The sequence below is a fragment of the Mytilus trossulus genome, chromosome 12 (assembly GCF_036588685.1).
Source record: "Mytilus trossulus isolate FHL-02 chromosome 12, PNRI_Mtr1.1.1.hap1, whole genome shotgun sequence".
In the NCBI taxonomy this organism is placed as follows: domain Eukaryota; kingdom Metazoa; phylum Mollusca; class Bivalvia; order Mytilida; family Mytilidae; genus Mytilus; species Mytilus trossulus.
The window spans coordinates 7,533,018-7,560,108 of record NC_086384.1 but is presented as its reverse complement, the minus strand read 5'-3'; the positions used below and the strand labels follow the sequence as shown (position 1 = coordinate 7,560,108).

At 35.2% G+C, this 27,091-nt stretch overlaps 2 protein-coding genes across 2 annotated transcripts in view; both read left to right on the top strand.

The window, feature by feature from the left end:
• Nucleotides 1–1,075: 1,075 nt before the first annotated feature.
• LOC134693204 (inactive C-alpha-formylglycine-generating enzyme 2-like) lies at nucleotides 1,076–22,769 on the top strand. The gene is made up of 8 exons (XM_063553934.1): nucleotides 1,076–1,218; nucleotides 3,143–3,308; nucleotides 3,916–4,063; nucleotides 15,691–15,841; nucleotides 16,483–16,538; nucleotides 17,693–17,777; nucleotides 18,993–19,155; nucleotides 22,480–22,769. The coding sequence occupies exons 1-8, from the start codon at nucleotides 1,140–1,142 to the stop codon at nucleotides 22,694–22,696; spliced, it is 1,065 nt and encodes a 354-aa protein (XP_063410004.1). The 5' UTR covers nucleotides 1,076–1,139; the 3' UTR covers nucleotides 22,697–22,769.
• Nucleotides 22,770–24,404: 1,635 nt separating this feature from the next.
• Nucleotides 24,405–27,091, top strand: part of LOC134693624 (ciliogenesis and planar polarity effector 2-like) — a 29,209-nt gene continuing 26,522 nt past the window's right edge. Inside the window, exon 1 of the mRNA XM_063554463.1 lies at nucleotides 24,405–24,536. Within this exon, the coding sequence (XP_063410533.1) occupies nucleotides 24,405–24,536 (132 nt within the window). The remainder of the gene's footprint in view (nucleotides 24,537–27,091) is intronic.

Sequence of the window (27,091 nt, the reverse complement as noted above, 5' to 3'; positions counted from 1 at the left end):
AATTTATGTGACGTATATAATTTTTCTGACGTCAGACACTCAAATCAATCCATGTGTTCGTATATAGTAGATGTTTTTGTGTCCTGTTAAATTGTTATACGATGATGACTGATGTACCCATATTTTGACTATTTTATTAATTGTGACTGTTTATTTAACGCATCATGTAAATGTAGCGGAATTTGATGAGACTGTTATTAAAGTGAGAGGGTTAGCGCTATAGAACCAGGTTTAATCCACCATTTTCTACATTTGAAAATGCCTGTACCAAGTCAGGAATATGACAGTTCTTGTCCATTCGTTTTGGATGCGTTTTGTTTTTTGATTTTGCCATGTGATTATGGACTTTCGAAATTGATTTTCCGCTGAGTTCGGTATTTTTGTGATTTTACTTTTTACAATAGAAAAAAGAAAGGAGATAGATGAACATGACTACAATTCTTAAGTAAAGTCATGCAGAGGGCTATCGATAAATTTAATAGAATGAAAAAGAAAACAACGGTAGAGCACCAGCTGGTAAAAGGGAAGTTACCCTATGCATATCGAAAGAGACGTAAACAGTGTTTAATGTGTTAAACAATAATTAAAATGATATAAATATGTGTTCATGTGACATTTAATCTAAAGGTGGATCATGCATTCAATAATTCTATACTGTGGTAACTTCTAGATTCTAAATGCTTGAACTAAGACTGTGCTTTCTGTGGATCGCATACGGTAAACGATTTATTTGCAGAAATGTTGATTAGACATCGACGCGAATCAATTATCTGCAGTGTATTTATATAAATCAAATAAAATGATTGATAATGAAAGGCATTGAGAACCAAACATTTCGACAGTTCCTACCAAATACAGCTAACTTAAATTATATATTTTTTATTTATATATTTCCGGAATTTTCTTTTTCCTTCAATTTGCACGATGTATCAGCGTATGACTTATGAACACTTTATTGACAAATCCTCACTGACACTGTTGAAAAATCAAATACTTGAATCAATAAATATATAAAGAAACGTGTAAACTCTTTTTATACCATAAGAACGTCGATACTATTATCCGTAGTCTATACGGCCACGTGGTTAGATGATGTGCAACAGCCGGTGTCATCATTGACCATATTTTCCGTCCTCAACATGGCGAATATCTATTTTAATTTAGTTTTTATCTTACTTTTATATGTTTTACAAATTTTATCATTGGATTTAAAAAACGGTAAGTCAAACTTTTTTATATTCTTTTTCGATGCTTGCATGAAATACTTGTCCTACTATAATGTTTATATTAATTTTCATGGTACACATTAAAATGCATGATTGGAAAATTGTAACATTAATTGTTGTAATCGTAATTCCTTTTTCCAGTTCGTAAGATAATTATCTCAAGCATCATATTCGCTAAAACTAGAGTATCTGGTGCAGTTTAGAAAGGTTTTACATTTCTGAAATGTAGTTTACTGCGCCTGCGTTACAGGAAACATCAACTTGCATTGCTGTCTATTTATATTTTGATTTCAATAGGCTTTAAATTGCGCTTATTCTGAAATTACAGAAGGAAACATTATATGTAGGATGTATATTGTAGGATACAGTTTACATCCTGAAAACTCAGAATGCACATAACTATACAACTTTTGCTTTCAAGAATTTGTTATTGGTATATTTAGCATTGATATTAAAACAAAATAGTGATGGTATAAGAAAACACAGGAATAACGCCAAGTTGCAAACATTTCTTTTGTATTAAAGACGAATTCTTATGGTTTTGAAAACTAGACGACCGAGATAAGGAGGCCATATTACCTCCTGGGTTAGATTTAGACTGATTTATTTTACCTATAAATGGTTGTTTGAGACCGTTACATGTGTTTTGCAAGTCACATATGACAGGACGTGGCTGCGTATTTATACCTTCGGTACCACCAAAAAGGACAACTCTATTACGTATGCTGTGTTTTGTCATGGAAAAATGCCCTGTGAATATATTTTTTTATACGCATGCTACATGTAGCTAATGAGAAGACAATTTGTTTTTGACATTTCCGGTCTTGCTAAATAGTACTATTGATTTTGAGCAAATAGGAATACTATAAATGCTTTTCACCTTAATGAGTTTATGTTTGTGTGTGTCAGTTTGTTTAAAAAAAAGGGGGGTATATCACAAATGTTGTTATAAGTTATGTTTTCACTTAAGAAAGTGTTAGGATGTAATGATATGTACAAATTGTCAACACAATATCTTAAACTCTTCCAGGTTTATGTAAAATGCAATTATTCTGTCAATATTATAATTCAATACGTTTAACAATATTAAACAAGTACATTGTTGTAGTGTGATTGGCTGTTATACAATTGAATTAAGCACAGCTTTGCATCTCCATTATATATATTTAATTGATCGTGAAGTCGACATATTTTCGGTATGATAACGATTGAATACGTAAGGTTTTATAACATGTACAAAGATTACATGGGATTTCATATACACAACATAATTTGCACTGTCAGTTTAGTTTAGTCCTATAAAGGGGTGAAGCTACAATCTCCTCAGGTCAAAATGTCTTGACAAAATCTCTCGAAATAAGCGTCTGTAGTGTATCGCAAAAGCAAACGTCGATCAGTAACAGAGCTACTGTCTAAATTTCCCGTTTTTCGACAAATTTTGCAAAAGCTTATAATCTTTCCTACTCAGCGTTTATTGTAAAGATTGGGTAATACTATCGTTAAAAATAATTTTGATGTAAGAACTGCTGTCTTAGATTTGATATTTTTGTTATGTCAAAATGTTCTCATTTATAAGCAACGTAAGCAATTTAAGAAGTTTAGGTTTAGGATCAGTTAACATAATTCTGGAAGATTAGTAGAAAATGTTTTTTCACATCTTTATGGAAATTATTTCACATTTCTTATTCTTATGAGCAGTGGATGCAATTATTAGTTTCTGTATATAAACGGAAGAAATTGTCTATCTATTCGAAACACTATAAGGTCTGTCTTTCTAACTTCGTATTTGATTGAGCGTTCAAACTTATTTCGCTCTGAAATCGCTTTTAGCAAGTTTGACACATCAAGTGTTCAAGTGAACTGGTATTTCTGCATTTTAAAATTACTTTGGAATTGTTTAAATTATTTCTTTTCAGTGATTGATCATTATGAGAGATACAACTTAATGAAAGTTTTAGAAGGGGGTAAATTTCTTAAAGGAATAAATGATCCAAAATCGGAGACGGGAGAATATCCGGTAGAAGTAGCAGAGGTGAAGCCATTCTATATTGATGTATATCCCGTTACAAATGCACAGTTCTGGTAAGTTGTAAGCACTGAAACGGAGAGTGAGTCAAAGAGACAACAACTCGACAAAATTACAAACAAAACACAACCCGGGTCTTTCAGTATATATATTCTAATGTAACTTTTGGTTTTGCGGTTTCCTATCATGTAATTTTCGAACCAAACAACATGATATCCTAACCAACATAAACTAGCTAACAACCGATTTTACTTATTTAAACTAAGATATATACGTGTTTCAATACTTTCTACAAACAAGTATTTTCGCTTTTGTATTTTTTGTTGTTGCTAAATTGGTCTTTTTAAAAGTTCTAGATTTATGTTTCGTGCTTCCTGTTGCGGTACCTCATATGTTTACCTAGTCTTGCATTTTCATTGCTTTCTCGTTTGCTTCCAGTGTCGTTTATGCATATTCCAGTTTAATGTTTTACGTTGCATATGGTCACCAAGTTTGAACTTTGTCCTAAATAGTTAAAGGTTAAAGATCGTTATGTATGTAAAATAAATGCAATCGTATTGAAAAAATATTTTTGCGCGCCTTCTCCTGTACTGTCATTAATTTTCCGCGTCTTTTATTTTTCATTTTCTGGTCTTAGTTATCATGGTTATTTTATTTAATCAGGAAATTTAAACAATTAAGATCCGGATACAAAACTGATGCAGAAACTCAAAATTGGTCATATGTACTGAGACCATTTGTAAATGGAACTGAAGTTGCTCAATTTAAAGATGCTCCATGGGTTGAGGTCAAAGGTGCGCAGTGGGATAAGGTAAGAAACAAGATCAGAAAAAGATACAAAGCATGAAATTGTATTCTATTATGAATAGAATTGAGCACATGCAATCTTCTTTTTGTGTTCATTCATTAACAAAATTAACAGATATTTAAACGATTAATGTTTACTTTACTTAATATGCAATACAATACCAACAAAGATTAAACACAGATAACTATGAACGATGCTTATATACAAAACATAAATTTACTTTAAGGCAGGGACATATTTAAAATTGAGAATGGCGTACGACCAAAGTAACATGATTAAATACAGCAGAAACAATACATATCATATAACATTTAAAAAAAACACCTTCTTCTTACTTAACCTTATCTTGTACAGTAGAGGTCCTGCTGATTTTATATATACATATCAGCTCTATAAACATTAAAAGACTATGAGTTTGTACTTCAATGGACAAATACAAATCCTGTAATTGGTAACATTTATATTGCTTCTAACAATAGTTTTATCAAAAAAACTACCAAATAATGAAACCAGACTCAAGCTGGCAGCCACTTTTATCGGCCAATCAAGTTAGCAGCCACTTTTTTCCAGCAGCCAATTTTGACGATATGTCTAAAAACCCAAAAACCGCATGAGACTCAAACGTTCCAAAAATTGCTTAATCTTAGTTAAATAAAGTTTAACAGCGGAATTCTACAATTTCGCGGCTTGTACTGCTTCTAAAAGCATTTAATTACGTTTTAAATATGTGTGTGAAGTTAGCTGCAGGTTTGTTATTTGATATTCGATATTCAATATACAACCGGTTGCTAGCAGTCGGTTCAACATCAAATTTAGTTGAAAATCAAAAGTATGATTTCATAGTTAACAGGAGTGAAAAATTACGTCGCAAATAGTTTTATGACCCCTTCAAGCTGTCGTAAATTCTCGTTGTCCTCGAATATAAACCCTTATATAAGTTGCATATTTGTCTTTATGTAATAAAGATTTTAATCAATAAAACGAGAGATTCAACAAAGATTTAATTCAACATATAATATCTAAAACTAAAACTAAAGCCGGCCACTCTAAAAACATTCCAAAATATAAAAAGAAATATCTATGGAAAGCCAAAAAAGGAATAAATATACTGTGAAAACCTACGGGAGACTGCTCAGATGACAGTTATACCCCTGGTGTTTTAATACACCAAATTCAAAGATATTATAGACTCTGTAGTATATAAAATTGGGTGTAGAGATTAACGTGACTATAAGGATCTTGGATTATGGGTATTGAAAATACATAAATGGGCAACTTTGAACCTCTGTGGTGGCCAGACGGGCCCGGATCCCAGAAAAATATTTAAGTGGGGAATAGCTTGGGTTAATACCTTTAAAATGAGCTAGGTCCGGTTCGGAACTTTGCCGTAGGGATATACCGAAGAGTACCGAATGTGTAGTTGATATGAAAAATACGTAAATGGGCAACTTTGAACCTCTGTGGTGGCCAGACGGGCCCGGATCCCAGAAAAATATTTAAGTGGGGAATAGCTTGGGTTAATACCTTTAAAATGAGCTAGGTCCGGTTCGGAACTTTGCCGTAGGGATATACCGAAGAGTACCGAATGTGTAGTTGATATGAAAAATACGTAAATGGGCGACTTTGAACCTCTGTGGTGGCTTGACGGGCCCGGATCCCAGAAAAATATTTAAATGGGGAATAGCCTGGGTCAATACCTTTGAAATGAGCTAGGTCCAGTTCGGAACTTTGCCGTAGGTATATGCCGAAAAGTACCGAATTTGTGTTTGGTATGGAAACAACGTAAATGGGCGACTTGAACCTCTGTGGTGGCTAGACGGGCCCGGATCCCAGAAAAATATTTAAGTGTGGAATAGCCTGGGTCAGTACCTTTGAAATGAGTTAGATCCTGTTCGGAACTTTGCCGTAGAGATATACCGAGAAGTACCGAATGTGTAGTAATTATAACTCGGGCCATTATAGACATCATCGACCATTAATACAGACCTTGGACATATAACAAGGCCATTATAAAAACACCCTTTCATTTAAACTATAATTCAAAATACGCTTAATATGGGCAACTGTAAACCTCTGTGGTGGCCAGACAGGCACGGATCCCAGAAAAAAATATTTAAGCAGGTAATAGACCGGGTCAATACCTTGATATTGGGATGGGTCTTGATAGAAAATTTTCCGTAGCGATATCCCGTGAAGTACTTAATGTGATGTTGGTAAGGACAGAATTTCTAGGGGAAGCATTGGTCCCTCATAACAAGAAATGTGTCACGGTCAAATTTGCATTACAAACGTTCATCTCACCATCATGGGTTGTTCCAAAGCTATGAACAGATAAATGTACTGAACTTTGCAGCAAAGAGGCTGAAGAGTTTCGTCAGAAACACAACATTGAACTGTACTCTACCGAGAATGAAGAAAAAACAAGTTTCTTTGAATGTTGGATGAGAACAATGAAAATTATCTTTTTTAAATACTTTTGGCTTATTCTACGCGTACTAACATCGATGTGTTGAATAATCTCGTTCATCAGTATAACACCTCCAAACATAGATCCATTAGGAGGACTCCTTTTAATGACAGTTAAACTAAACACGAACACAAAGTGTACGGAACTTTTATGGTAATCTTCTTCCATTAAAACAGGGTAAATTTAAAGTAGTCGATACAGTTTGAAGTACTTTTTAAGAAAAGCGTGTTAAAAAGGGAATACATCCTTAGATGGACCGAGGAAGTCTTAACTTTGTCCCACGTATAGAACACTCAAACCCAAACGTATCGTACCATGGATTTTAATGAAGTCTACGTAAATGGGTCCTTTTAAGAACCTTAACTTCAGAAAAACGAACCAATGGTGGTTTAAAATAGACCTTTATTCAGTGGAAAATGTACTTTAAGTCCTTTAATTCCTGTATTTAACAATCAGATTTGCAGTAAAAACCTTTTAGCAAGTATAGTCTTTGGCAGTTTGCACAAGATCATAAAGGCTACTTTCCCTATGCGAGCAATATGGTGAAGGCTTAAACATCTGGGTTATATCTTTACCAGGTGAAGAACCACCTAGGGTTTTTGATCTCACACCAGAATGTTTCAATAATTCACAGATCATCAGACTCTCTCGATCTTCCCTGTTTTGCTCTTAAGCTTCCATTGACAATGGACGTTCCAAGAGTGCATCAATGTTTTTATGGGTCAAGTTTTTAATCTTATGTACCTAAAGTTTTTGTTGCAGAGTGGTCTTAAACTCATCTACCTTTTTCTCAAGTTCTTTAATGGTTGTTATTAAATCTTTCTCTAGTCGTTTTATATCCGTCTCCAATAGGTTACACTGGGATTGTAATGTATTTCTCAATTTCCATAGAATCCAAAATTGTCTGTCATGTGTTGTAGCAGATCTTGATTTCAAGAAATTTACCATTAAGTAGGGAGGGAAGGAAGTTTTATGGTCTGGTTGTTGTTTCTTTGACACATTCCCCATTTTCATTCTCAACTTTATTTGCTAGTTGTCGTCCAATGGGTTACATGTTCCATAACGGTAGGATAAAAAGGTTTGGAAAGTAGGGTAACCCGCATTAACAAACTTCTCAAATATGAAAAGTTTTAACTGTTCTCTACAATTTCCCATTGAGAGTGGCTTTTTTGGAAGTAGAATGTTGTGTACACGTAACACTTATTTGAAGTTTTCGAGCCTCCAAACGGGCGCGAAATTGCAATCATCTTTCAATATCATTCATATTATTTTAACATATGATAAATGTTGTTGTTCCTTATATAACAATATGTTTAAGAGGTTTGATAAATCCAGGCATTGTTACTTCTATCACCGTACGTCTCTTAGGTATTCGTTTTCAATTTGAAAATATCCATGTGCCAGTGTTCTGATTCCATCTTTTAAAATGTAACGTGTGTCATCTTGTGTGTTAGTTTCTTAAGTCATCACGATTTCAAGGTAACTGCGAATGACGTTCATTTTTCTATGACAACTTTGGTAGGTCATAAAACACGGCTGGTTATGGTTACACGGAATATTCTGTCGATTGACCTGTTTGGTTTTTCCTTAAGCTTTCCTTGTGTTTTAACCATCTTTCATTCGATATTAAAACATCTTGCACGAAGCCCTACAAACTCAGCAATCATTTGACCACCAAACGTATCTTCAAACACATCAATCACTATTTGCTGGCGTTATTTGGAATTCAACGATAGGTTGTTCGTACAATAGTTAAGTGTGTCAAACTTGTTTGAATTTGAGATACCATGTCTTTAGAAAGTCGTCAGATGGAATTTAATAGACTAGATTATCAGTGTCGGTAAACAATAGTCGAACTTTGTTTCCGAAGGTTTCATAATGAATGTCGTACATTAAAATCTTTGAAATGTCTAAGATGCATGCTCCCAAATACACAGGCTTGTCAAATTTGAGTTCGGTTTTCTTCATGTGTACGATTGTTTTTCGGTAGTCACTTATTTTATATTCATCCGTTTGAGTATGTGTACCATGGTATTTCCAAACTTTGTTCATCAGTTTGAAAAAAAATGTTTTTTTTACAGACAGGGCGCGAGTGGTAGTTATGGTTATAAGGTGCATATTCAGGTAAATGCAAATTTCAAGCCTACATGATTGTTTAAATTTTAACACATGATACACTTTTGTTAATACCAACCCATTTGAATAACTCTGTTTCAAATTTCTATCATAAAGAACATACTGTACACCTTTGTCGGATTTGAATACGGTACCAACTTATGAAACTTATTAATTTCTGTTTTCATGTGAAAACTATACATCGTTAAGCTTATCGTAAAGGTCGACTGAGTAACCAAATCCCATTCAATTATGTACCTAACCTCATCCTCCTCTTTCCACATGTCAATGACTTCAAAGTCGTCCACTAATTCAAAACCCTTGTTGGCTACGGTTCTGACATGGCCAACACATACTCATACTTAGTACTACTAGTTAAGTATTCCAAAAAAAGTCATTGGGAAGGTTGTGGAGGGTCGCATTCACTCATGTATTTGTTATTGGCCACCAAATGTCCATGGCTTATTTGAGCACAGTCCCCTCTCGTGTTGCTTATCCAAACAGAAGTAACATGTCTGGGTCGTGTAACAATTGCGATCTAACTTTGCTTATATTTAACGCCGAATCGTAAGCTATCCCTGGTGTGTGTAATAATGAAATACATCAAGGCCCGTAAGCTTTTAAACAAATGATACTAGTTTTCAAATATATCATCCAATTACACAACGTCTCTTTTCCAGTACACATCACGGTAGTCTTGTAATGTTTGACAATTAAATCTAGTTAACACATGTTTTGCTTGGGCATAGTCAGCCACACTAATGTGTTCATTGTTAAGTCGGTTGTAAAACTGGTCAGCAAATGGTAGTTGTATTTTCTTCTTCTTATGAGGACCCTTCATGAAATCGTAAGGGTACACACTTTGTTTATCATTCATTCATAATGCTCCTAAAACAAGACTTCAATAACTTGCATTGGTTCAGCTTTAAATGGCTAAATAAATAAAATAACATAAACATACACTAATCAATGAATAGAATGTCTTACCCATCAACTTTCTTAGAAAGACTAATGTTCTCTTCATCGGTATTTGGAATGCAGTTCACTATACAGTTCAGTATACCCCAATGCCTTTACGAACAAGTGGGCGTCATACATTGTTAAGTTGTGAAATATAATGGAAACATAGGTAAGTAAGTTTAAGTTACATTAATTATCTGTGCTGCATCACGATACTTACGATCAAGTGGTCGCGATCACGCACTTTGCCTTCCCCTAATTCATCATCGTACATGTGACAACGTGAACTCGCTTTAAAACATTGGGGATCTTCTTCAGTCATCACCAGGTCTTTTTATCCATGTACAAGTCTGCAATGTCCTTCATCTCCCCTTCCCAACAAGCCACACATATATAACCATGTCACCCCCTTGGTACACTTTTGTTTCTTTGTATTTTGAATTTCCACCATCATACCTGACGCGGTAGTAAAAAAACCTGAAGGTGTATTTTGTTGGTAAGCATTCGTGTGAGCTTTTGACTCGTCAGGTTGTCATGTGTCTATATGTTATAAGTAACATTAAACGTCACCATAATTAACATAAGGAAATCGCATTTTACTTTTACAGTATATCTTATAAAGGTATCTTCTTCAGGTATCTTGATTTTCATTCCAGCCCTCTAATCAAAATACTAGTACTATGAATTTTCGTCTAAAATGTCTTCTCTCAAACAGTGCTTCTTACACTTTCGATAAAAAATACTTTAACATTGTAGATGACACTTTGGCTCTGAACAAATGTGATAAACTTTTTTTTATCTATCAGTAATGTTGTTTAGTTACATGTCTGCGTGGGTTCTGTCCTTTCCGATGTTCTTTGAAATTTTTCTCGGGTTCTTCATTTTTTCAATCGTTGTTGTTTATTTCAACACCATCATACCCAAACACGTTGATAGAAAAGCTAGTTCTAGTATTTAGCCTTTAAAATTGGTCAATGTGTTTCAAACACATGGGGGAGTTTGTGTGTACTTTTCTGATTCACCTCTTTATGTGTACTCTTGATAACACAGCTCACGTTAATAATGGCGTTCTTTTGTGCTAGTTTTACTGAAAGGCGAATGTAAGATTTACCCTTTAGGGGTACAATTTATCTATATGAAGGTGTAATTCTACAATATGTCTTAACGGTCACCCCTTCAATCACGCATGCAATATGCTATACTTTCATAACTTTGAACTTTAGTTAAGTGTCTTAGTTGGTTGATTCAGTAAAAATAACTTCAGTTGACCAAAAAATGGAACAACTTTCAACTGTTACGGGGTTGGTTTTTACCAACTCTATTCGAAGCATCTACTGTACCTTCGATGCCTTCTTAACTTGTGTGCTTCTGACATTTTACTAATCAAGTGTATGCAAAGCACTTCGACTTGCCTAAAAATGGTTCAATGGTCACTGTGGTAATTTTCTACCATCTTTCGCCTTAATAACAGATTCCTTTGCTATGTCTTGTTGAAGTCATATTTCCTTAATCTAGATGTATAAGGTATTCCACTTTTTTTTTGCTTGTAGTATAAATTCATTTTTAGGAAACACTTCTGTACGGGTTCACACATGATGCGTTGACATCAATAAGCTTTACCAGCACTTCCTTTGGTTTTCTACTTTACCCTTTTAACCCAAAATCCTTTACCAAGAGGGTACCCGTTTTAAGAAGTAAACTTATACCTGTAGGGCATCACTAGCCCTTATGAGACGTTGGGAATGATTTTCTGGTGAGTACCTACTCCGGAAAATATTTGTTTCCTTTATATTATTTTCATGCAAAATGTGACTAGTCTACCCAACTCAAGGTGGTTTTTGAAAAGTTCCTCTTGTACATATTCCTGCAAATATCGAAATGTTTCGAATTGTATTTTTTTTAAATGATTGTGCCTTTTTGACTTGGTATTCTGGAAAGTACTCGCTGTCATACATGTACCCAATCTAATGCATCATTTTTCTAAAAACTTTGTTTATTTCTTTAACTCAACATACACTTAAATATTCTTTACAGAAAAAAAAAATTCAATTGTAAATTATCTTGAAAGGGTTCTATGAAAATATGACTCTGTTTTATTAGCTAGGTATGACATCAGTTTTACTCGGATTTTTGTCATTTTAGGTATTTTTTTATATCCTGTATTGATGCAATCAACTTACAGAACTTAGTGTAAATTAACAGCAGTCAGAATGTAACGTTTAATATTAACCCTGAAGTTTAAAGTAGCATCTCAGCAAACTTCGCATATTAACAACACATTCGGTACTTTTCGGCATATACCTACGGCAAAGTTCCGAACTGGACCTAGCTCATTTCAAAGGTATTGCCCCAGCCTATTCCCAACTTAAATATTTTTCTGGGATCCGGGCCCGTCTAGTCACCGCAGAGGTTCAAAGTTGCCCATTTACGTATTTTTCATATCAACTACACATTCGGTACTCTTCGGTATATCCCTACGGCAAAGTTCCGAACCGGACCTAGCTCATTTTAAAGGTCTTGACCCAGGCTATTCCCCACTTAAATATTTTTTCTGGGATCCGGGCCCGTCTAGTCACCACAGAGGTTCAAGTCGCCCATTTACGTTGTTTCCATACCAAACACACATTCGGTACTTTTCGGCATATACCTACGGCAAAGTTCCGAACTGGACCTAGATCATTTCAAAGGTCTTGACCCAGGCTATTCCCCATTTAAATATTTTTCTGGGATCCGGGCCCGTCTAGCCACCACAGAGGTTCAAAGTTGCCCTTATGGCAAATTTTCATTATTAATCCCACACTCGGTACATTTCGGAATATCCCTACGGCAAAGTTCCGAACCGGACCTAGCTCATTTTAAAGGTATTGACCCAGGCTATTCCCCACTTAAATATTTTTCTGGGATCCGGGCTCGTCTAGCCACCACAGAGGTTCAAGTCGCCCATTTACGTTGTTTCCATACCAAACACACATTCGGTACTTTTCGGCATATACCTACGGCAAAGTTCCGAACTGGACCTAGATCATTTCAAAGGTCTTGACCCAGGCTATTCCCCATTTAAATATTTTTCTGGGATCCGGGCCCGTCTAGCCACCACAGAGGTTCAAAGTCGCCCATTTACGTATTTTCCATACCAGACACACATTCGGTACTTTTCGGCAAATACCTACGGCAAAGTTCCGAACTGGACCTAGCTCATTTCAAAGGTATTGACCCAGGCTATTCCCCACTTTAATATTTTTGTGGGATCCGGGCCCGTTTAGCCACCACAGAGGTTCAAAGTTGCCCTTATGGCAAATTTTCATTATTAATCCCACACTCGGTACATTTCGGAATATCCCTACGGCAAAGTTCCGAACCGGACCTAGCTCATTTTAAAGGTCTTGACCCAGGCTATTCCCCACTTAAATATTTTTTCTGGGATCCGGGCCCGTCTAGTCACCACAGAGGTTCAAGTCGCCCATTTACGTTGTTTCCATACCAAACACACATTCGGTACTTTTCGGCGTATACCTACGGCAAAGTTCCGAACTGGACCTAGATCATTTCAAAGGTCTTGACCCAGGCTATTCCCCATTTAAATATTTTTCTGGGATCCGGGCCCGTCTAGCCACCACAGAGGTTCAAAGTCGCCCATTTACGTATTTTCCATACCAGACACACATTCGGTACTTTTCGGCATATACCTACGGCAAAGTTCCGAACTGGACCTAGCTCATTTCAAAGGTATTGACCCAGGCTATTCCCCACTTTAATATTTTTCTGGGATCCGGGCCCGTCTAGCCACCACAGAGGTTCAAAGTTGCCCTTATGGCAAATTTTCATTATTAATCCCACACTCGGTACATTTCGGAATATCCCTACGGCAAAGTTCCGAACCGGACCTAGCTCATTTTAAAGGTCTTGACCCAGGCTATTCCCCACTTAAATATTTTTCTGGGATCCGGGCCCGTCTAGTCACCACAGAGGTTCAAGTCGCCCATTTACGTTGTTTCCATACCAAACACACATTCGGTACTTTTCGGCATATACCTACGGCAAAGTTCCGAACTGGACCTAGATCATTTCAAAGGTCTTGACCCAGGCTATTCCCCATTTAAATATTTTTCTGGGATCCGGGCCCGTCTAGCCACCACAGAGGTTCAAAGTCGCCCATTTACGTATTTTCCATACCAGACACACATTCGGTACTTTTCGGCATATACCTACGGCAAAGTTCCGAACTGGACCTAGCTCATTTCAAAGGTATTGACCCAGGCTATTCCCCACTTTAATATTTTTCTGGGATCCGGGCCCGTCTAGCCACCACAGAGGTTCAAAGTTGCCATTATGGCAAATTTTCATTATTAATCCCACACTCGGTACATTTCGGAATATCCCTACGGCAAAGTTCCGAACCGAACCTAGCTCATTTTAAAGGTCTTGACCCAGGCTATTCCCCACTTAAATATTTTTCTGGGATCCGGGCCCGTCTAGTCACCACAGAGGTTCAAGTCGCCCATTTACGTTGTTTCCATACCAAACACACATTCGGTACTTTTCGGCATATACCTACGGCAAAGTTCCGAACTGGACCTAGATCATTTCAAAGGTCTTGACCCAGGCTATTCCCCATTTAAATATTTTTCTGGGATCCGGGCCCGTCTAGCCACCACAGAGGTTCAAAGTCGCCCATTTACGTATTTTCCATACCAGACACACATTCGGTACTTTTCGGCATATACCTACGGCAAAGTTCCGAACTGGACCTAGCTCATTTCAAAGGTATTGACCCAGGCTATTCCCCACTTTAATATTTTTCTGGGATCCGGGCCCGTCTAGCCACCACAGAGGTTCAAAGTTGCCCTTATGGCAAATTTTCATTATTAATCCCACACTCGGTACATTTCGGAATATCCCTACGGCAAAGTTCCGAACCGAACCTAGCTCATTTTAAAGGTCTTGACCCAGGCTATTCCCCACTTAAATATTTTTCTGGGATCCGGGCCCGTCTAGTCACCACAGAGGTTCAAAGTCGCCCATTTACGTATTTTCCATACCAGACACACATTCGGTACTTTTCGGCATATACCTACGGCAAAGATCCGAACTGGACCTAGATCATTTCAAAGGTCTTGACCCAGGCTATTCCCCATTTAAATATTTTTCTGGGATCTGGGCCCGTCTAGCCACCACAGAGGTTCAAAGTCGCCCATTTACGTATTTTCCATACCAGACACACATTCGGTACTTTTCGGCATATACCTACGGCAAAGTTCCGAACTGGACCTAGCTCATTTCAAAGGTATTGACCCAGGCTATTCCCAATTTAATATTTTTCTGGGATCCGGGCCCGTCTAGCCACCACAGAGGTTCAAAATCGCCCGGGTTTAACCTTATTTAAGCAGTCCTCGGTAGGTTTTTACTATACATTTCTGTTTTTTGTATTTTTGGCTTTCCAGACATATTTATTATTTTTATTTTTAAATGTTTCTTGAGTGATGGTTTTTGTTTTTGTTTGTTATATAATATATTAAATTACATCTTTGGTGTCGATTTATTGATAAAAATCTATATAAAATAAAGACAAATATGCAACTTATATAATGGTTTATATTCGAGGACAACGAAAATTTACGACAGCTTGAAGGGGTCATAAAACAATTTCCGGCGAAGCCTTCCCTCATGCTTTTTAATGATTTTCAACTAAATTTGAATATTTAACCGACTGCTAGCGGCCGATTGGACATTGAATATCAATTATCGAATAACAAATAATGAACGGACTGCTAGCTTCACATACATATTTTAAACGGAATGAAATGCTTTTAGAACCAGTACAATCCGTGAAATTGTCGATTTCCGGTGTTAGATAGCATTTAACTAATATTTAGCGATTTTTGGAACGTTTGAGTCTCATTCAGTTTTTTGGTTTTTAGACATATCCCCAAAATTGGCTGCTGGAAAAAAGTGGCTGCTATCTTGATTGGCCGATAAAAGTGGCTGCCAGCTTGAGTCTAGTAATAATGAAACATATTTCTTACATATTACAAAATACGATGAATATGTGAAGATAGGTAATGGACGATACATTTTTTTTTATTTCTAGCCAGAAGGTCCTAATTCCACCATCTTGGATCGCCTGGATTATCCCGTTGTACATGTTAGTTACCATGATGCCAAAGCTTTCTGTGAACATTATAAGAAACGTATACCATTGGAAGTTGAATGGGAGTATGCAGCACGTGGAGGCTATTATGGTATACATTCATTTTACTTACTAAGGATGAGGACATTAAAAAATAAAATCTAGAATTTAAAAATGGTAATGTAAGTCAGAAGAACATAAGATGAGGAACGAAATAAACTTCAGGGGCGGATCCAGCCATTTTAAAAAGCGGGGTTTCCCAAATCTGGATTAAGGGGGATTCCAACTATATGTCCCCATTCAAATGCATTGATCGGCCATAAAAAAGGGGGGCTTTAACCCCCTCCCCGCCATGGATCCGCCAATGAGCTTAACATATTGATGGGTTTTTACATTCCTTTTTCAGATTTTGATTTATACAGTTTGAGGAGAGTGACGCGAAACACCAGATACTTCTCGCTCACACTTAAAGATCGTTATCTTAATCAAAACGCAATTCGTTCATTCAATATTTCATAATATTGTGTTTAACATTTGATGAAGCACTTAGGTGTAGTTGAATCTTGTAACAAATGATGCATTTTATAACAGCTGCAAACTTTTAAAGGAAGAAAGTTTGGATATAATTAAAGCATTGGGTGTGAAAATGCGTCCGTTGTGAAACCCATTTGTGTAAACTCTTTAACGTATACATAACAAGTATCATCACTTGAAAGAAAAGTTGACTAAGGGACCTATGCATTTGTTTTTCAGCAAAAGATTATCCCTGGGGAGACAGATATCAAAAGAACAGAGCAAATTTGTGGCAGGTAAAATATAATTTCATATTAACACATCATGAGGATAGACATTGCATACTAATCTCAGAAAAACGGGCGTTCTAGTCTATTACGGATTTTGATACTGGGCGAGAGAATTCCAGGCATACCAATATGAATCATGATTGAATCATGAACGATTACAACAGATAGGGATAAAACAGCTACAATACATCTAAACCCATCTGTGATTTGAGAGAGCTCTTTAAAGCTGATCAAATCATTACTTGTCTTGTCTCTGTATGAGCCTTCTTTAAATAGGAGCACCACCATGAGTTATGGCGTATAAAGAAGGACATTTGGAGCCTGTATCGGTACAGATTAATGTGAGCATTTGCCTACCCAATTCCCCAGCCAGGCCGTGACTGGTCTCATTACCAGAAAGTTCACCTCCCCAAACATAATACAATGCAATAAAATAAAACATACGAAACTCACATATGATCCCAGTTAGGATTTCGGTTTTTATTTTAATTTAAGGATTTAAACGATACCCTAAATTTTGCAATACTTTTTATGTCAAAACGCACACAAATTTTAGTAATAGGAAATGGGAAATAACTCGAAAAAGAAACAGAAGAATAATTATGCTGAAATAAAGATTAAATAAACAGTATTTTGCTTATTCTTTTCTCCGGTATATTGTAACAATGATATAAAAAGAAAGAATGACTTATCTTTGATCAATAGTCTACAGCCAAGGTATCAAAAAAGGCACCAATGGATTGCTTTTAATTAGAAGCGTAATTTGAATTGAAAATAAGAGGCACTAGCTAATATAAAAAAAGAAAATGTGGTATGATTGCCAATGAGACTACTGTCCACAAGAGACCAAAATGACACAGACATTAACAACTATAGGTCACCGTACGGCCTTCAACAATGAGCAAAGCTCATACCGCATAGTCAGATATAAAAGGCCCCGATAAAACAATGTAAAACAATTCAAACGAGAAAACTAACGGCCTTAATGATATAAAAAAAAGAACAAAAAACAAATATGTAACACATAAAACAAACGCCAACCACTGAATTACAGGCTCCTGACTTGGGACAGGCACATATTTAAATACTAGTATGTCTTTTGAACAGACATCTATATTCCACGTACATGTTTTAATATATGCTGTTCGTTAATGTTGCAGGGAAAGTTTCCAAATGGAAATACTAAAGCAGACAAGTGGGAAGGATTGAGTCCTGTTCATGCATTTTCTGCACAAAATGATTTTGGTAGGTATGCCAAAAAAAGTCAAATAAAATTGAGAATGGAAATGAGGAATGTGTCAAAGCAACAACAACCCGAACATAGAGCAGACAAGCACCGAAGGCCACCAAAGGGTCTTCAATGTAGCAGGAAACTCCCTCACCCGGATGATTCTTTCAGCTGGCCCCTAAACATATTTGCATACTAGTGCAGTGATAATGGACGTCATACTAAACTCCGAATTATACACAAGAATCAAAGCTAACTTTATAGACTTCGTAACTTCTTACAAGCTTAGAAAAAGGAAAAAATAGGCAAAAAAACAACAACAATACTTTATATTATATTATAAAAACAAATACAGTGTATTAGAAATACACGATACAGCTCAATGTGATATTTGTGAAGCTCCCCAAAAAAAAACCGGAAGAAAAGTTGGGCGAAAGTTTTCACCCTAGGTCTTTTTGACGTATTAACGGGAAATATTTTCTACCCAATTTTTTTTTGACAGAATGACGTGCAAAATTTTTCTCACCAAGGTCTTTTTGACGTTTTGAAGGCAAACATTTTCTATATACCTAAGGACTTTTTGACGTTGTGGTGAGCAAACGATTTCAACCCAAGGTCTTTTTGACGGAATGATGGGCACCCGTTTGTTTACCTAAGGTCTTTTTGACGGAATGGCAAATAATTCAAGCGGGAACCTTACACACTTTAACACAGGTTTAAATGCCCAAAGAAAATACAAGTGATCTTTTTGACATATTGACGGGCAAAGTTTTCTACCCAAAGCCATTTGATGGAATGACGTGCAATTTTTTTCTCCTAAAGGCCCTTTGGCATATTTAAAAGGGGCATTATTTTCTACCTTATAAATGTCTTTTTGACGTATTACGGGGAAAACTTTTCTACCCAAGGTCCTTTTTAGACTGAATGACGGGCAAAAGTTTTCTACCCAATGTCTTTTTGAAGGAATGCCGGGCACATCATTTTTACTCAAGGTCTTTTTGACGGAATAACAGATTCAGGCGGTTATCTAACACACTTTAATCGTTGACGACACAAGTTAAAATGCCCAAAGAAAATACAAGACTTTAGTGATCTATAACAATACAAATTTCAATAATTGAAGAAAAGTACTTCACAAAATTGCAGAATGTTTCTTGAACGGTTCTTTTGATAACTTTCATTTCACGTTTATATGCACGATGAAAGCATATTTAACTTAATGTATTTTTCAGGATTATATGATATGCAAGGCAATGTATGGGAGTGGACAGACACTAGATATTATGAACGAGTAGTACCCAGACACGTACAAGATAGGATGTATGTTGTCAAAGGTTGCTCCTTTGTGGATACTAGAGATGGTAGATCTAACAGCATAGTTAGAGTTGCCCAAAGGTAAAATCTACGATACAAATCCATTGAACATGTTTCATTCTTATTGAATGTGCTTTAAGCCCCGGTCACACCTTTATACGTTTTGAAAGCGTGGAGAAACGGGAATATACGTAACAAAGCGTATCGAAATGTTGTGATCCTTTGTTCAAAATTCAACAACAAACGTAGCGAAAATTGAAACGAAGTAGAAACCTAGTAAATACGTATCAAAGTCTGGTGGAACGTAACAAAACGTGCTAACTAAATGCAGCATTTTAAATTCACGCAACATTCCCCCTAGTCTCTTTTAATTCTAGTGTGTAGAGGTCCAGTAAGATCGGGAGGCATCAATCATTATTGGATATTGCTGTTTCTATTACAAACAAGCACTCAAACCACAATGCAAGCTGTAAATGATGTTTGATATGCGTCAACGATAAATATAATGAAAAGACAATCTGGACTTTTCATGAAGAAATCAGCAGTACTACATAAAAAACCAAAAGAAATGACACACATCAACCAACGCTTACCAGTAGATAACATTTTCCTGGAATGGGACCAAAACACATACCTCATATTCCTTTTATTTAAATGTGTTCCAAACATGCATGTTCGTCCATCTCATGAGTAAAGCGTTTTTCAACTGATTTTTATAGTTCGTTGTTAACTTATGTTGTACTATTATACAACTGTCCCAGGTTGGGATCCCGCTAACATGTTAAACCCCGCCACATTATTTATAGATGTGCCTGTCCCAAGTCAGGAACTTGTAATTCAGTGGTTGTCGTTTGTTTATGTGTTACATATTTGTTTTTCGTTCATTTTTTTTAATATAAATAAGACCGTTAGTTTTCTCGTTTAAATTGTTTTACATTGTCATATTGAGGCCTTTTATAGCTGATTATGTTGTATGGGTTTGCTCATTGTTGAAGGCCGTAAGGTGGCCTATAGTTGTTAATGCCTTTGTCATTTTGGCCTTGTGGATAGTTGTCTCATTGGCAACCATATCAACCTCTTTTTTCAGAGGTGTTTTTGTTTGCAATTATGCCTGAACTTTACGTTCGTAATTTTGTTCATCCCATTAAAAAAATCACCAAAACTTAAGCCACGGTCACACCTTACTGGATAGCTCGAACGGACGCCTAACGGATAAAATGTCCGTTGAACGTCCGTTTGGCGTCCGTTTTGTATGGTACTCGTCCGTTTTGTTTCCGTTTTGTATCCGTTACGTTATACATCCATTGGAGATCTGGGAAGATAAATTCACAAGCAGACTTTTACCGGACGTTTAACGGATGAGAAACGGACTTCTACCGGACGTGTAACGGATAAAACGGATGATGAACGGATCTGAAACGGATAAATGCCAATTGAAAATTTCACATTAGAAATGCCAATTTTTGGTATGTCAGATTTCTTAAGGTTCATGAATTCTTATTATTCATATTAGATCTTAGAATATAGGCACGTCTTCACAATCAAGTAGTTCTTATTCAGGCCAGACACTGTCCTATGGTGGAATTTTGAAGAACACGTCAAAACCAGTTACACAGAAACATTTTGAATAATTTTGCGATTAACATGTATTATTATTGTCGCCTTTGATTTTTCCGTTATTCCGTATATCCGTATGTTCATCCGTTTTATCCGGTACGCTTCCGTCAGGTGTCCGTTTTATGCGTTACTCGTCCGTTGGATGTACGTTAGACGACCGTTCTGTCTGGTACGTGTCCGTTTCTCGTACGTTGCATATCCGGTGTGTGTCCTTTATGCATCCGTTACATGTCCGTTTTATTCGGCCAGTACATCAACGGACTCGCAACGGATAACAATTTTGTCAACGGACAACTTTTATTTTCGTCCGTTAGGCGTCCGTTCGTGACCAAGGCTTTACATCAAGAATTGTTATAGTATAAATGGATAAATTGAATAAATGAATTATTAATGTACACTTCAATCTTTTTGTTGAAATTTTCATCTTTAATACCAATACTGAATGTGATAGTATCAGATTATAACATGGCAATTTTCATATCGCATGTATTATCAGCCCTAGGTTCAATATCAGACCAAGAGCCGCATGGCTCGCGGGCTGATATTTACCGAGGGCTGATAATACATGCGATATGAAAAATGACATGTTATGATCTTTTTATCATATGCTTCAACAATGGAGAAAAATAACTGCTTCGTATATTGATCATTTTACGTGGTTCTGTTATAGAAGTTCAAAGATTGAAAGGTTCACGGACGTCGGACCTCAAATTCAGTACATTTGATATGATTTTTTTCTATCATTTGCCTCAACAGAGAAGAAACACAATTTCATATGGACGAATCGACAAAAACAAACAAAAATTAACAATACCAAAATGAAGACGGTTTGGCAACTTTTTTAAAGTAACTTTCTAAATTATGTTAACTTTGAACTTTTAAACAAGGCATTTATTTAATAATTAGTTTTTTTTTTTTTTTTTTTGTTTTTTTTTTATATATATATTTATTATTTCACAAAATATACTGTCCAGTATCCATTGGGCAAATGATAGTTTTGTACACTTCTTTGTAATGGTTTTCACTAAAAACGTAGCATTGATGTGTATTTTCCGGAATTTGCCGAGTATCACCGGAATGCCATGTGATAACGTAGCGGCATGTGATAACAATCGAAGCATGTGATAAACTTTTCATATCAGCCCGCTAAGGACCGATTCGAAAAATATGGAATTTACGTTAATTTAAGGGTATTATCATACAGTAAAAATCATAATTATGTTATTTAGTCTAAGTATATGATAGTTGTATTTATCATATACTTAGACTAAATAACATATGATTTTTATCGTATGATAATAGCATTAAATTATAGTATTTTCCATATTTTTCGAATTGGTGCTTAGCGGGCTGATATAAAAAGTTTATCACATGCTTCGAATGTTATCACATGCCTTTCCGTAACGTTATCACATGGCATTCCGGTGATACTCGGCAAATTCCTGAAAATACACATCAATGCTACGTTTTCAGTGAAAAACATTATAAAGTAGTGTACAACACAATTATTTGAATACTGGAAAGTATATTGTGTAAAATGATTAAATTGAATTAAAAAAATATTAAATAAATGCATTTTTCAAGTTTTTCTGAAACATAATTTAGAAAGTTACATGTGTACATTAATAAAGTTGACTTTTCCAAACAATGTTCATTATGTATATTGTTCAATCATGCGGCTCTTGGGCTGATATTGAACCTAGGGCTGATAATACATGCGATATGAAAAATGCCATGTAATAATCTGATATTATCTTATTACACTAAGAAAACTTGTATATATTACAGAATGGGTCTTGTACCGAGCTATACAGCACAAAACGTAGGGTTTAGATGTGCCAAAAGTGCAAAGCATTATTGGAAACCACCAGTCGCTCCACCGAAGAAGGTCCTACCAATGGATAGACCATCAGGACCGAGACATCATCTAAGATCGGAAATGGCGGACCCGGATTTAGCAGAAAAATTAAAACAACAAAGATTGAAAAGGAAAGAAGAATTATGATGAAATGAGATACTTATAGACACTTAAAATTACTTAATTCATATTCAATGCATACTTAATAAGAACATTGCAGTCTTGCTCGTTTAGATTTTTTATATTAAAAGCATTTCTGAAAAAAAATTAGTGTCGTCTCATCTTCGTGTTTGTCATTTAATTAATAGAAAATATTTACTTTGTATACCCCCACTCTTATAATTATTGCACACACCATGTGTATAAACGACCATGCGTCCAAAAAATATTATCATTATTTTTTTTAATAAACTACTAGACACGGATAGCATAAATTCATATTAATTACCAGCTGAACAATGACGAGTTGCTCTTGTTTCTCTGAAACTTTCGAATGTTGAATGAAGTCAAAATTGTCACCACACCTGTCTCAGAATAATGTGAACAGACGGAAGTCATATTTTGTCAGCAGGTTTACAACTTAGTGATTTGTCGGAATGTGTGCTTTTAGAATCTGCTAGACATGCCTTTTCTATTTTTCAATACTTTGAATGACGATTGTGGTATGTTCAGAGCGACAACGCGTGCATTCCTGTAGTCTATATAGGGAATTGATTTGATATTTCTCTGTTTCCTCGTGCCATTTATTATTGATATGATTAACAGCAATAAAATAAAAATCGACGAACTTGGTCTTTTTAAGCATTATGCTTTCATAAATGACCGTAATCAGTTGTAGTTAGTCTTATTTCATAATGAAATAATTTCATTTTGTAAGTTTAAAAGAGGGGTAAAAGATGCAAGAGAACCATTTAAACTTAAAAGATAGAAAATAAAATGACAACGCCATGGCTTAAAAGCAGATCCAACATACTAACGTACGACCTTCACTGAGCAAAACTCATACTGCATAGTAAGTTATAAAAGGCTCCCGTATGACATAATGTGAAAGAATTCAAAGAGAGAAAAACAACTGCCAGATCCATAACAATAATGCAAGAAGAACCAAAACAAATGGCACACATCAACCAACGATAAGAAATAGAATACATTTTCCTGGCGGGAAAACAAGACATTTACATGAACTGCACAAGTCGTTTCATTTATCTTAAGTTTTTTAAAGTTATTTTCAGAGGGCTTTTTTGGTTTGAAAAATGTGTGTTTTTTAATTTATTTGTTTCATTCAAAGATCACCAGTAAGAACTAAGTTACTTGATATCAGATTATTTATAAAATCTGAAGTTTGAATAATTGCATTCAATTCCATTTATTTAGATTTTCAGTTTTTCCAATCTCTAATTCGTGAAGTTTCTTCCCATGAAACAAATTACGACCAAAAAAACTCAGCAGTTTTCAGATAAATTTGTCATTTAATCAAATTCACGTTTTAAAAAACATCAGAAAAATCAAAGAAAGATAAAAAAAAAAAAAATGATTTATTAATGTTTCAATTCTACTATGTATAACCCATTATAAATAGTTCAGGTAAATTAAAGAATTTCATTATCTCCCACGTGTAATGCACGTGTAGAGAATATTACAAGACTTGTTAACAGGTTGTTGTATATTGACATTAATAAATCGAATGTATACCAATAGTTTAAGATGATTAGCTGCATGCTTGGCCCCTATACGAATTGACCCATCAATTAAAACAGATATGTGATGAAAGATGTATCTAGTGAAGAGAGTTATTCTTAGTAAACTACTGTCTGGGAGCATATTGACATATAGATCATTTTAACAATTAAGGAGCATGGCTTCTATTATTATCAAAATGTTGACATTCAATGTAGTTGCAGTATTTTTATTCGGAGTTTCTCTAGGGAAAGTTATTTATGATGTCGATTTTGACGATGATGACGGAAAGTGGCTGTCTGATGATGAGGTAAGATTGAACTTTGTAAAAAAACAAAAAAACAACATTTAATTTTCAAAGGCAGTAGTTTTTGAACATGTCTAAATGAATACAGCATTAAGAAGCGAAGAAGATTCAAATGAGGTAATACAGGCATTTAGATGGAAGCTTTTAAAATATTTTTTTTCAACCAAAAATGAGTGTTAAGGGAGTGTTTTTTGATGTTTTGTATTTTTTGTGTACAATTATCCATATACTTATGAAAATTTGGGCCCACGGTTTTTAATCGTCACTTCAAAAAGTGTATTTTTAATAGAAATAACAGCCCTGTATAAGCATACCTACGAAACCCAAAAAGTTATTTAAAGAATTCTACAAACAGCGCACAAAGTGCATGACAAGAGGTATCGGATTAAAAGTTTCCGTTCCAACTGAACGTTATCGTGTATCTTGCTTGTTGAGTGGTTTCCTCCCATGGTATAATTAGGACCATTCCTATATCTCGGAGCACCTGCCAAAATTATTTCTTTAATGACAATTATAATAGAATGTAATTTAAAAAAAAATGGTTGACATGAATGCATCGTATTTAGAAAAGTTTTGACCATAAAATAATTGCTGTAAACTAAACGACCATCACTATTGTCAATAACTATTATATTTAGAAACCAATGAAATATACATGTTCTGAATTTATAGAAAGAAAACTGTGAAATTCGTATCTATTCATTACAAAAGAAGATTCCAACTTTTAAACAATTCCGGCATGAAATAGTTAAATTAATTAAGACATTTCCGTACGATTGTGTGTTCGTTTATTCATTTGTGTTGGCAATTAACTAATTTAGTATGAATAATTGAAAGTCTGCAATAACATTTTACAATGTTTTATAATTCAATCATGTTTATTTAGTCGACATTGGTTTGGCTCAGTTACAATATACATATTAAAAGACGTCTTTAAATACGACGTAGACTATACAAATAATTCTTAAATTAGAATGTTGAGATGCACAAAACATAATTGGTTTTAATGGTAATTAGATTTAAATATAATCTTTATAACTTCCCAGTTATGTAATAGCGCTTATTTAAGTATGTGAAATATTAAAGAAAATAAGGCTATTAATAACAAATGTTTATTGTTTGTCTTGAAATCCTTCAACTCATACAAAATCAAGATATTTATTGGTTTAGATTGAAAATGGAATAATCATACAATTTGCAAATTCTAATTTTTTTTTAAATCGCTCACTTCGATGAAAAATACAATTTCAAATAAAAATGAGCTCATTTGTTACAAATGAAAACAAAAAAGAGATTCAGATAACATGACATGTGTCCCTAATGAAGCAGGATCTAGATTAATCCTGATGCGTTCGTTTGTGAAATAAACCGTAGTTTCTCCTTTCGTCTGATTAGCATTGACCATGGATTAACCATAGATGTGATATGAGTGCCGATGAGACAACTCTCCATTCAATTATCAATTTATAAAAGTAAACCATTGATGGTTCAGGTACGGTTTTCAACACAGAGCTTTGGCTCACACCGAACAGCAAGCTATCAGGGCCCCAAAAAATACAAGTGTAAAACCGTTCAAATGCATGGAAAACCAACGGTCTAATCTATATAGAAACGATAAACGTGAACCACATAAACAGATAACAACCATTGGACAATTGAGATGTCAGCTTATATTTTGTTTTCCTGCTTGTCCACTTTTGAATGTTTAATTGAGGTCACAATATACATTATGACCTTTTACGGTTTCCAATTCTTTAGAATTGAGGAGTTATTTAGACTCATAAAATAAGGCTAGATTAGGTACAACATAAAAACATAAAAACATACATAATCCATATAACATTTGCTAATAAAAGACGCGTTCTTCTGTTCTTGCACTTTGAACATGTATAAGCTCACAAATCATTTTCGACAATTCATAGAACGTGCTAGAAAAAAGTGATAGGATAGTGTTTCATGACTATATAAAAAAGAAGATGTGGTATGATTGCCAATGAGACAACTATCCACAAAATACCAAAATGACACAGACATTTAAAATAACTATAGGTCACCGTACGACCGTCAACAATGAGCAAAGCCCATACCGCATAGTTAGCTATAAAAGGCCCCGATAAGACAATGTAAAACAATTCAAACGAGAAAACTAACGGCCTTATTTATGTAAAAAATGAACGAGAAACAAATATGTAACACATAAACAAACGACAACCACTGAAAGACGTTGAAAAACGTGACGGCTTACACTCGTTGCTACTGCTTCGTTTTGTATGGTCACGTGTAGATCTTCAACCGTTTTATATCTTTAAGAAATTTACCAAGTAATTCCTGATTAAAAATGGCTGTAATATTGTTTACTGGGCATAATATCATATTAATTAATGAAGATGGTGTACGGATAGCTGAAATACATTGAAAACACGCATGTCTGGGTTTATCATTTTGCATATCACAGAAGATTCGTAAAATTCAAACCGACGGCCAAATCCATAGATTTAGTAATATCCATACAGGACTGAGGCCGAATTGCCTATGGATATGGATAACTCTCTCTACGT

Excerpts from the sequence above, each read along its gene's own strand:
- LOC134693204 (XM_063553934.1), top strand. The coding sequence starts at position 1,140 with ATGGCGAATATCTATTTTAATTTAGTTTTTATCTTACTTTTATATGTT. Across the intron at positions 4,064-15,690 it reads AAGGTGCGCAGTGGGATAAG|CCAGAAGGTCCTAATTCCAC; the intron begins GTAAGAAACAAG and ends TTTTATTTCTAG. Across the intron at positions 17,778-18,992 it reads TTCTGCACAAAATGATTTTG|GATTATATGATATGCAAGGC; the intron begins GTAGGTATGCCA and ends TGTATTTTTCAG.